This window comes from Amblyraja radiata, chromosome 15 (assembly GCF_010909765.2).
Source record: "Amblyraja radiata isolate CabotCenter1 chromosome 15, sAmbRad1.1.pri, whole genome shotgun sequence".
Taxonomy (NCBI): domain Eukaryota; kingdom Metazoa; phylum Chordata; class Chondrichthyes; order Rajiformes; family Rajidae; genus Amblyraja; species Amblyraja radiata.
In genome coordinates, this window is record NC_045970.1 from 6,843,211 (window position 1) to 6,855,927 (window position 12,717).

At 42.3% G+C, this 12,717-nt stretch overlaps 1 protein-coding gene across 1 annotated transcript in view; it reads left to right on the plus strand.

Annotated features, from left to right (window-relative positions):
* The window catches only part of noc3l (NOC3 like DNA replication regulator), a 78,445-nt gene that overhangs the window by 22,815 nt on the left and 42,913 nt on the right, over positions 1–12,717 (plus strand). Inside the window, exons 4-7 of the mRNA XM_033033580.1 lie at positions 299–456; positions 4,651–4,707; positions 6,175–6,305; positions 9,990–10,151. Coding sequence (XP_032889471.1) covers positions 299–456; positions 4,651–4,707; positions 6,175–6,305; positions 9,990–10,151 — 508 coding nt within the window. The remainder of the gene's footprint in view (positions 1–298; positions 457–4,650; positions 4,708–6,174; positions 6,306–9,989; positions 10,152–12,717) is intronic.

Consider the following 12,717-nt stretch of genomic DNA (forward strand, 5'->3'; position numbering starts at 1 on the left):
CCCCCCCCCCCCGCAAACGCCGTTGGGGAAACAGACCCACTTGGTCTAGTATATATATATATATATAGAAAGTGCATTGTCAGACACCTTTTCCCAGAGGGTAATGTCAACTAGTAGAAAGCACAGCTTCAAAGTGAGAGGTGGGAAGATTCTCCATCCACTTGGCTAGCTCTCCCTAGATTCCATGCTTTGAGTTATTCCTAATTGCTTTGGGGGAAAGCGCCCTTTTATTCCTAGTTCAGAAAAGTTCTTATCTTGCAATAGCTATTTACGTTTAATATACATTGTTGTATTGCAGTGAGCCAATCCATGTCAAAAAGCGAAAAAATGAAAATAAGATAGCGATGTATGAGAAATTGCCAAGGCATCTGGATACCGAACCTGATAAAGAATATATCCACTTATTGCCTTTCAAGGATAAACGAGGAATCATACCTCGATCAGTAGAAAAGCCCGGTAAGAATATACGTTTTTCGTCTGTTGTTTATTGTTAATTTATTGTTTATTGTTAACATTGTATAAACCTACTTTGTTAATAGTAATTTTAATAAATACTGTTTATTCATTCATGTAACTACTGTAGAAGTGCAGAGTTTCATGCTGATAATTTAAAGAGGAATTAAGATTGACTTTAAATAAATCATGTTAATAATTTAGTTTAGAGATACAGCGAGGAAACAGGCCCTTCGTCCCACTGAGTCCGCATTGACTTGCGACCCCCACACATTAACACTATCCAACACCCTAGGGACAATTTTCATTTATTCCAAGCCAAATATCCTACAAACCTGCATGTCTTTGGAGTGTGGGAGGAAACTGAAAAATCTCAGAGGAAACCCATGCGGTCACGGGAAAAATGTTCAAACTCCGTACAGACAGCAGTCGTTGTCGGGATCGAACCTGGGTGTCTGGTGCTGTAAGGCAGCAACTCTACCGCTGAACCACTGTGCCGCCCACAATAATGTTATCTTAAAAGTAATTCTGGAGTTACAGCATGAAATACTTTTTTTAAAATGCAGGAATTTGTAGACATTTTTTGAAGGGCCTATAGAATTATGGTTACTAGTTGATATATTGCTACCAAAAAATAATTTTTGGTGTTTACATTATATTGCACATCTATAAATAACATCTTGTGTAAATAAACTAAAGTCAATGATCAACAAGATCCAAATGAACTAAAATGAACATGGATTCTAAGCATATCATGAAAACTGTAGTGGGTCGAGTGCGTGCTGGACTTGTGGTCTCAGGAGAACATTGGGGTGGATGACGCAGTCCTCTACATGCTGCACCGGATCTACTCCTTTTTGGACAAACCCGGTGGCTATGTGAGGATTATGGTCTTCGACTTCTCAAGTGCGTTCAACACCATCCAACCCCTGATTCTGAATGACAAGCTTAAGAAGATGGGGGTGGATTCCACATTTATCTCCTGGATATACGACTACCTGACGGGTCGACCACAGTTTGTCAAGCTGGGGGACAGTGTCTCTGGCACAGTGGTGTGCAATGTTGGAGCCCCACAGGGAACGGTTCTGGCCCCGTTCCTCTTCACCCTGTATACAGCAGACTTTAACTATAAGTCTGACACATGCCACGTACAGATATATTCAGATGATACAGCGATTGTGGCATGTGTAAGGAACGGGCAGGAGGAGGAATACAGGAACCTTGACCAGTGCCTTTTGTGCCTGGAGTGAAGAGAACTGTCTCATCCTGAACACAACTAAGACTAAAGAGATGGTGGTTAACTTTGGCAGGTCCAAGCTCCCCCTTCAGCCGGTCAACGATGCAGGGGCTGACATTGAGGTGGTGCATACATATAAATACCTTGGAGTGCACCTTGATAACAATCTGGACTGGTCTGTCAACTCTGACTCCCTCTACAAAAAAGGCCAGAGCAGACTCTTTTTCCTCAGAAGGCACAAATCCTTCAATGTGTGTAATGATATGCTGCACATGTTTTACAACACTGTGGTTGCAAGTGTTATTTTCTACGCTGTTGTCTGCTGGGGCAACAGCATTAGTGCAAAAAACAACAAGAAGCTGGACAAACTGGTTAAACGAGCTAGCTCAGTGCTGGAGGGGAGAGTAGACTCTGGGATGGATGGGCTTGAGAGGCGTATGAGGCACAAGGTGCAGGTCATCCTGAAAAACCCCGGGCATCCCCTCCATGTAATTCTGGAGAGTCAAAAGAGCACTCGGAACAACAACCGGCTACTCTCCCTGCCCTGTAGAACGGAGCGGTTCAGGAGATCCTTCACCCCTGCAGCCATTAGATTTTATAATTTGGACCGCTAGGCTGTAGGGGGATGCATTTTGCAATTTTTAATTTTTAATTGTTAATTATTGGTCTTTTTAAGTATTTATTGCTCTCAGGTTGTGTCCACATTGTATTCTATGTATTTTTTGTCTGCGTTCGTTTTGAATCTGGGTTTGTTGGTTGGGGGCTTCTGGACATCTGAATTTCCCTGAGGGGATCAATAAAGTATTTATTTATTATTATTATTAAGAGTGGGTTGATGAAAATGTTGATCAAAAAGAGGTGTTTTTAAGGAGGACTCGGAAGGAGGAAAGGAAAATTGATAGATGGAGTGGTTTGGAAGAAATATTCCCAGGAATGGGTATGAGACCTGAACTACAGAAATAGAGATATCAGGTTCATACACTGACCGTGGGAAAGGTGGTACAGTTTGGTACAATTTAAGCAGTTCACACTAAGGTGCGATTTAAAGTGTCCAATTAACCTTCCAAGCGACATATCTTTGGGACGTGAGAAGAAACCAGAGCACTCGGGAGAGATCAGATTGTGCACTGATCGAGGGAGAAGTGGTATGGTTTGGTACAATTTGAACAGTTCACCTTAAATTTGGGCCTTTGGGTTATGGCATTCTAGCTCGGCGAACATTGGAGTAAATCAGCTGAAGGTATTGATTAAAGTATTGATCTGAGATTCAGCTGCCAGGAGTAGTAAATCTGTGATGGAATAAATATGTGATCAGGTGCCAAACTTGAGGGTCATAAAATATCAGTGCGATGTGACCTCATCTCATCAGATTCCAGGTATAGAAGAGAAGTTGAGCTTAGAATGAGAGGATGTAATTTGTGCTGGAGGTTTAAAACATTGATTATCTTAATGTTTTCTCTGAAGGATATTGGGGACTGAAGATCGGGGACTGAAGATCAGGCACCCTGTTCGCAGCACAACACCCAGTAGTTTTGTGTAGGATGAAACTGCAGATGCTGGTTTGCACCAAAGATAGACGCAAAATGTTGGAATAATTTAACGGGACATGCAGCATCTCTGGAGAGAAGGAATGGGTTTCGATTTGAGTCTGAAGAAGGGCCTCGATCCGAAACGTCATCCATTCCTTCTCTCCAGTGATGCCGCCTGTCCCGCTGAGTTATTCCAGCATTTTGTCTGTCTAGTATTTTTGTGTTGGGTTTAATCTAAATACCGATTGAAGCTAAATTTATCTGTCACAGAGGGATAACAAGAATGATTTTGTGGAGGACTTCAGAAGTAATGATATGTAGGATAGGAAAAGATGAATTGGTTAGATTTTGGATGAGAAGTCTCTTAGCAACCTGCCTGTTAGTCCTTCTCAAAAAGGTGTAAACCATCAAATTCCAATATGTAGGCTGATCTTATTCAATCTCTTATGGAACAAACATGTCTTCTCGGGAATCTGTTGGGTGTGTGTGTATATGTCATGGAGGGTTAATTTGCATCATTTATCATAGAGGATGCAACATGCACCTTGGGGCGGGCCATGTTTTGGAATGGACGGAAACATGATTAGGGATTTTGATTGGAAGAGTGAGCAAGTTTACAGATAAAATCAAACAGCACCAAACGTGTTCTTTGCCCAACAAGTCCATGTCGACCATTAGCACCCTTTTACAGTAAACCTTCACCAATCCCACTTTATTTTCCCACTTTCTCCATCAACTACTGCACACCACAGGGTAATTAAAAATGGCCAATTAACCTTCCAAGCAACATATCTTTGGGATGTGAGAAGAAGCCAAAGCACTCACTGGAAACCTATAGGACCTTCGATTTAAACCAGCATCTGCAGTTCTTTATTTCGTCTCCGCCTACATTCTATCTTTGTCCCACCCCCTCCCCTGACATCAGTCTGAAGAAGGGTCTCGACCCAAAACGTCACCCATTCCTTCTCTCCAGAGATGCTGCCTCACCTGCTGAGTTACTCCAGCATTTTATGTCTACCTTCGATTTAAACCAGCACCTGCAGTTCTTTTTTACATAAACCCAGTCGAACACACATATTTCACACAAGCAGTAGCTGAGGATCAAGATTGAACCCTGGTTGCTGTGCCTCTTCCTAGTGGAAACATTAACAAAGGAGGTTGTAGTTTAGGGAAAGCTGTAGGGATGGGCGAATTAAAGAGTTGGATGTGGGCATAAAGGAAGAAATTATAGTTGGGAGGTTTGAGGGAATGGGTTCAAAATTGCAATTCTTATGCAATTTTGTTTATTTCATGCTGCAGATTCATTTTTTTTGTTTTGATGATTATAATTATGAATCCCGTGTTTCAATGTAGCACATGTTCCCTGAAATTTGCCATTTTTTATATTTTATGTCTTCACTGCTGATACTAACTGGCATGTTTTGTTACTAGTTGCAATGGAAGAAGAGGAAGAAGAAATGCCTGAGGTAGTTCAACAGCATGAGGAAGGTGAGAAAGTGATTTGCATGTCAGGTGTATACATAAAAAGAAAACTTTTGTGTCTGGATTATAGTGGCACATTTCAACTACACATTTCCAATGCCAATTCCAAGTGTCATGCCAACACTTAATTATCTTGTATTAAAATAATTATCTTGGGTTAAAAAAAACTCCACAAATCCTAAATGTGTCCATATTTGGCAGCATTTTGTTGGAAAGAAATAAGCTTGTCTCAAAACAATAGGCATGTTCAAAATTAAATACCTTTGTCAATGGAGTGAATTGTTTGGTAAGTTTGAATATACAAAGCTGGAAGTTAAGTTATTTCTTGGTTGTATCCGTTTGGCAAATGGAATGAGGAACTGTTTTTACACATTTAGGATTTGTATTCTGGGACCCTTGATATTCAATATGAATTCAGCATTTCAAGTGTATGGAGTCTTTGTTTCACTTATCCAGGGAACATGTACATATGGAAAATTCTCCTCTTGACCATGGCTCACTTAGTTTTAGTTTAGAGATACCGTGTGGAAACAGGTCTTTTGTACCATCGAGTCCATGCTGACCAACGATCACCCATACACTAGTTCTATCCAACACACCAGGGAGAACTTGCAGAAGCCTAGTAACCCACAAACCTACATGTGTTTGAAATGTGGGAGGAAACCGGAGTATCCGGAGAAAACCCACAAGGTCCCAGGGTGAATGTACAAACTCCATATAGACAGCACCCGTAGTCAGGATCGAACACGGGACTCTGGCGCTGTAAAGCAGCAACCATAACATTGCGCCACTGTGCTTCTTCTTGCTTATGGCATGCACAGCCTAAAGTTGTAGGACAACTTGTTCTATTTGATCTTATTTGATTGCGCAAGCCGGGTTGATTGCATTCGACGAAACATGGCGGACCACGTGAAGGTTGCAATCTTCCACCCCGCCACTGTGCTGACCTTCATTAATAAAATTGCTAATATTAGCTCATGTGCAAGTTGCTTACTACTTGTTTCCATCTTAATATAGAGTTGTAGGTTTAGGGTTAAGCATTCTTGTGTAGACGGAGTTAGAGCTAAATTTGACTGCACTGTCATGGCTATATCATAATGTTCAACCTTCCACCCCCCCCCCCCCCCCCCCCCCCCCCCCCCCCCAGCCATTCAGTCTATCATCGGTGTTTATATTCATTTCCACCTTCTCCATCTAAATCATTCTTATATGACCTGGACTTCTCTAATGGGCTGCCAATTTACACCATTTTGACAGTTGCAAAGTTGGTGGGATTCTGTCCTGGTTTCAGTTATTTATTTTGACCCATGAGTCTTTGATGATCACTGTCAGGTTTCTTTTCTTGTGGCATGACATTTCTGAATACTAGCATATTTGTATTAATTTCTAACTCCACCCAATGTATAAATATACTTCCAACAATCTTCTTTAAGTCTGGACTCTTTGTTCACCTCTGATTTCCGTTGCAATTAGTTGCAGCAATGGAGCCTCTTCCACTGTTGACCATGGAGGAAAGATTGCTGCTGAGAAGGAAGACACTGGAAGATAAAAAAATACACATTGCCACTTTGGGATCATCCATCTTGAGTGCACCAGATAAGAATGTAAGTACTTCAGTAGCTTATGAAATATTTTAACTGCGACAGATGAAGTGTAAACTCCTGAGACGTTGAATGTGCTGAGTTTTGGAACATTCTGGATAGACTACATCCAGAAGCCTTGTGGTTAAAATTACATTTTTGAATCCTTTCCGTTTTATTGCTGACATTGTAAAGTTAAAAAAAGTATCCTTTATTGTCATTCAGACTTTACAGTCTGAACGACATTTCGTGCCTTCCAGTCATAACATAGAATAAAATAACAAAACACACTATAAACACAGATTTAACATCCACCACAGTGAGTCTACCAGGCCCTCCTCACTGTGATGGAAAGCAAAAGTCTTAAAGTCCTTGTCTCTTCCCTCCTTATTCTACCTCTGCGTTGAGGCGATCCAGGCTTCCGATGTTGTGACCCCCACCGGATAGTAAGTCCCGCGGTCGAATCCGAGCTCCGCGAACGGGCCGGTTTAAACTCCGCGGCCCGGGGTGGACAAAGCTGCCACCCTCCAGTCCAGCGGACGAAGCTGTTGTTGCGGGAGCTCCGGAGAACCAGTTACCAACCTGGGACCTGCTAGCTCCCGACGTTGTCGTCCACTGGGCCTGCGGCCGAGTCCCCTGGGCCCGCGGCCGAGGCTCCGAAGTCGGGTCGCCGCCGCCGCAATGCCACCACAGCCCCGAAGTCGGCCAGCCTCGCGTTGGTAAGTCCTGGCTCTGCCTCCGGAGCCTCGAGGTCGGTCCCAGTTGGAGGCCGCCAGCTCCGCCATTAGGCCTCAGCGCAGACGGAGACGGTGGATACGACAAGAAAAGGTCGCATCCCCCCCCGAAGGAAGAGACTAAAAACAAGTTTCTCCCACCCCCCTACACATACACAACTAAAATAAACTGAACCAACAGGAGAAAGAAAACAAAAAAAAGAAAAGACAACCGGACTGCAGGCGAGCCGCAGCTGCAGGGCAGCGCCGTCACGTCCGGAACACTTCCGTAAAACGTTTAATGGCTATTTTGAACCTCTGCGTCATAATCTACATCAATATTAAAATATGTAGGAAAGAACTGCAGATGCTGGTTTAAATCAAAGGTGGACACAAAATGCTGGAGTAACTCAGCAGGACAGGCAGCATCTCTGGAGAGAAGGAATGGGTGACGTTTCTGGTCGAGACCCTTTTATCAGACCCTTCTTCAGAAGAAGGGTCTCGACGACGAAACATCACCCATTCCTTCTCTCCAGAGATGCTGCCTGTCCTGCTGAGTTACTCCAGCATTTTGTGTCTATCTTCAATATTGAAATAGGTCAGATTAAGCATTTGTCCTGTCATGGTTTGCTCTGTCTAATGGGCCTGTCCCACTTAGGCGATTTTTTAGGCAACTACAGGCGACTAGCTTGATGCCACATGTTTTCCGGTGGTCGCCGTGAGTAGTCTCCTCAGTTGCGCAAAAAGTCGTAGCGTCTTTCTGGTCGCCGCTAAATTTTCAACACGTTGACCATTTTTCGGCAACAGTGGGTTTAACACCAATGAGTGTAGCATGACTTCTCCTGACGTAGGTGCTGTCGTAGGTTGTCGCCAGGATGATGTAGGTTGTCGCTGGTTTTTCGCCGACCTGCTACGACTATGACAGTCGTCGGCAGTTGCCGGAAAAAATCGCCAGTGTCACAGTTGTGTTCAATGTATTGTCAAGAGTTTCAGGATATTTCATCATCAGAGTTGCTTTGGATGTTTAGTTTAGAGATACAGCATGGACACAGGCCTTCATTGCCAATCATTGATCACCCGTTCACACTGGTAGTTCCTTAGGGCAGTGTTATAGGCCGAAACATCTGCTGATTAGTTTGTAGTTTTTGTTCCATCTCACGGTCTGAAGTGGTTATGTTCAATAATGATTGCACAGAATTTATTTCCCACCAATGGAGCGCCAAATGCTGATGAACCGTGTGCCTTCAACACTCAGTGACGTTACCATTGTTGAGACCCTACCGTTGATATATTTTGGTAGGATGGAATGAAAGGTGGTGCAAGGGTTATCATCAACTGAATATTACTGGACGAGCCATATAACAATTGTAACTACAGAGGTGGTCTGAGTTGAGGCAAGTAACTCTCATGATACCCCTCAGCCTGCCTGTTGTCCATGTTAGAAGTGTGAGATAATGCTGTCCATTTGCCGGCTGAATACAACTGCAACAGCACGCAGGTTTCTCATCCAGGACACAGCAGTGTGCTGGTTTGACATCCTATCCACCATGTTAAACACTCTTTCCCTCATCATAAGCTGCCATGTGTGACATAGACACAGCATGTACTCTCCTTGGCTGGTTTAATACACCTCCTAACCCCATGATCACTACAACCATGGAGGACAAAGGCTGCACGGCAATTCCACAGCCTGCACATTTTCATAACATCACAATGATAGGAGCAGAATTAGGCCATTCGGCCTGTCAGATCTACTCTGGCATTCAATCTTGACTGGTCTATCTCTCCCCCTCAACCCTATTCTCCTGCCTTCTCCCCATAACCCCTGACACCTATATTAATCAAGAATCTATCTCTACCTCAAAAATATCCATTGACTTGGCCTCCAAGGCGCATATCATCCTGACTTACATTGTTGTTCCTTCATTATCTTTGTGTTTATATCCTGGAATTCCCACACCAGAAGTGATTCAAGAATTTAGCTCTCCTCCACCACCACTTCAAACATTATTAAGCATGGTCAAGAAATACTGGCTCTATCAATAATACCATGTTTTGAGATATGAATTGGAAACAGAAGAATGGTCTGACAAAATGAGAGTATGATTGTGTAGATTCCCTCCCACAAGTGAAGGGTAATTGCCAAAACTACATTACCCTACACTGGACTCTGAAAGGTTTACAAGGAATCTAGCACAGGGGTGTGATTAATACAACAACACAAGTAGCTGACAAATGTTTGTACAGTTCTTGAAGTTTGATAGTAGTTTCTACAGGAAAATTATGATGATTGTTTTCCCCATCAAATTTTGATCGTTGCTTCCCTTTAGGACAAAGAACTGAAGGTTGAATGGTTCACTATTTCCAGTAATGTGTTAAATGTTTAGTTTATTTTGCTTTAGAGATACAGTGGAAACTGGCCCTTTGGCCCACCGAGTCCATGCTGACCATGGTCACCTGTATTCTAGCTCTATCCTACACACAAGGGACAATTTACAGAAGCCAGTTGACCGACAAACCTGCACGTCTTTGGAGTGTGGGAGGGGACCTGGAGAAAACCCATGCGGTCACAAATAGAACGTGCAAACGCCATACAGACAGCACCCGTAGTCAAGAACAAACCCAGGTGTCAGGCACTGTTGGGCAGCAACTCTACTGCTGTGCCACTGTGCCATCGCCTAAATGTGCTGTCAGTGAGCAGCTAGTTAGAAACATTAATTTTCTGCAGGCCATGTAGGCATTTTTACAGTTAAATATTGGAATACTGAATAGTCTAATAATATACTTTTGATTCTAGCTTTGATGCAACTCCTGGAATAAATTTTAAACATTCTTTAGAGGATTTGTAATTTTGTGTAGATGAAGTACATTTTGAATATATTTTAATAAGCATGATCCAAAATAGTATCAGAGTGCAAGAATATAAATGCTAATAAATATATAACTTTGAAAAGGTACGAATCTTAAACCAAATATTAAAACATTTAACTCCCAGATTAAAAAGTTGAAGGAGCTACGGTCGATGTTAATGGAAAAGGACCCGCATGTTGCAGTAACAGTGAGAAAATTGGTGATGGTTTCTTTGTTGGAGATCTTTAAAGACATCACACCGTCGTACAGGATACGGCCTTTAACTGAAGTTGAGATGACAACCAAGGTAATTGATCAAGTTTGTTTAAAGTTTTAACATGGTGAGTGTATATAATTATACATTATAATAGTCATGTTACCATTAAGTGTTATGTATTTTTCAGTCCCTTTTCAATTCTATAATTTTCAGATTAATTACTAACCAAAATGGGTGTTGAGTAGATTTGCAGAAATGTTTTTCATAGTCTTCATTGATTTAGAACATTGGGCCATCGAGCTCTTCATCCCACAATGCCTTTGTCAAACCTGATGCCAACTAAAACTCATTTCCTTTGCCGTTTCCCTTCAGTCCCAGCACATCCATGTGCCTATCTATAAGCCTTTAACTACCACTATAGAATCAACCTCTGGCAATGTGTTCAGGCACACACCACTCTGTAAAAATAACTTGCCCAGCATGTCTTTCCAATCGAGAATTCAACGTTCATACCGCTGAGTTGTAAGCTACCCAAGCATAATATGAGTTGCTGTCCCTCCAATTTGTATGTGGCCTCTCTCTGGCAATGGAGGAGGCCCAGAACACAAGTCAATGTAGGAATGAGAAGCAGAGTTATGGTTAGAAGCAATGGTTAGCCTTGGTAGACCAAGCGCAAGTGTTCAGCGAAACGATCGCGAGTCTACGCTTGGTCTCGTTGATGTACATTAGCCCATATCGGGAACACCGGATGCAGTAGATGAGGTTAGAGGAGGTGCATGTGAACCTCTGTCTCACCTGGAAGGGGTGTCGAGATCCCTGGATAGAACTGAGAGAGGAGGTATAAAGGCAGGTGGTACAACTCCTGCAGTTGCAGGGAAAAGTGCCTGGGGGAGGGGGTGATTTGGGTGGGAGGGGACGAGTTGCGGAGTGGTCTCTGCAGAAGGCTGAAAGGGGTGGGAATGGGAAGATATGATTAGTGGTGGGATCATGTTGGAGGTGACAGCAATGTGTGAGGATGCAGAGGCTGGAGGGGTGAAAGGTGAGGACCAGGGGATCTCTGTCCCTGTTGCATCTGGGGGGAATGTTGGTTAAGTTATGCCCCCACCTTCATAGCAGAGAAAGCTGTGGGTGATTATTATTACTTTTCATATGCATGTGACATTTAGAAATCTATTTTCAAGCAAATGAGGGATCTGAGCCAGTTTGGCTTCTATCACTGGACTCTACGTGACATGGTCTCTGTTCAGCTCTCTGTATCTGTTAGTAAGTCTGGGATTTCTGCTTTTCACCAGGGATGTGTGGTATTTGTAGACTTGCAGTTGAATTATTATAATAATAATAATAATAATAATAATAATAAACTTTATTACGGACTCGAGGTCCAGACAAGGGGCAACATTACATTAAAAAAATGCATTGCATATTAAAAAATATAAAGTACATATAAAATCTTAGTATATCACTTATAAAAGCATCATAAATTATATATTTTTTAAAACACAATACATAAGTTAAAAATCCAGAGTAAAAGAATGATCAATGTCCTACAACGAGACAACGATACCAGTGTCTCCACAGCTGGGATTCGTAGCGTGTAGTGCTAACCCTTATGTTTGACAAGGCCACAATAATTACATTTTCAGAGACATTTATCCTGCAAATGAATTTATACATGTGATTTCTTAGGATAGCTTCTAAAGTACTGACTCCTGCAGCCACAAACATATTACTGGCACTACACCATCTAGGTTTCCTTAGCAGTGTTCTCATAGCATTGTTATATGCCACCTTTAGTCTCTGCAAACTTATCTTTCCATAGTTCGACCACAGGTGCGCAGTGTAGAGTGGTGTGCAGTATGCTCTAAATAGCGACAACTTCACCACATCTGCACACGCACCAAATTTACGCAAGAGAATATTCGCCTGTACATACAGCATGCGTCGTTGCCTATAAATATCCTCATCATCTGTCATTTGTTCTGTAATAATATGCCCTAGATATTTTACCTTATTACAGACACTAAGATTATTGTCAGACAATTTAAAATCAGGAAATTTTAGACATTTATCCTCTTTGGTTCTACAGATCATAACAGCACTCTTACTAGCATTATATTTAATGTCATGTTCCACAACATACACAGAACATATAGTAAGGAGCTGCTGGAGACCAGCGTTAGATGGACTAAAGACCACAAGATTATCTGCATACATAGTATGGTTCACTAAAATATTACCAATCACGCACCCAGTATTACAGTCTTTCAATTGTTTAGACAGATCATCAATATATAGATTAAAAAGGACTGGGGACAACCCCCCCCCCCCCCCTTGTCTAACACCATTGCTAACCCCAAATGGGGCTGAGACCCTATTGCCCCATTTTATTTGCATAGTCTGGTGGGCATACCAGTAGGCCAGAATTCTAACAATTGTCTATGAACCACTCAGAGTTATCCAGTGAAATGCAGCCAATCTGTGCCTAATTATCTAAAAGCAACATTGCCATCCTGCTTTCCTCAAATGTTTTAAAAAGTTCTCTCCATGAATTATTCCGCCGCACAAGCCTCAGCTGGGAAGGTCCCTGTCAGATAATATCTCCGTTATGTCAATTGTCTGGTAAGCTGCCTTTGATCCACATTGGCCATTTCCTGTT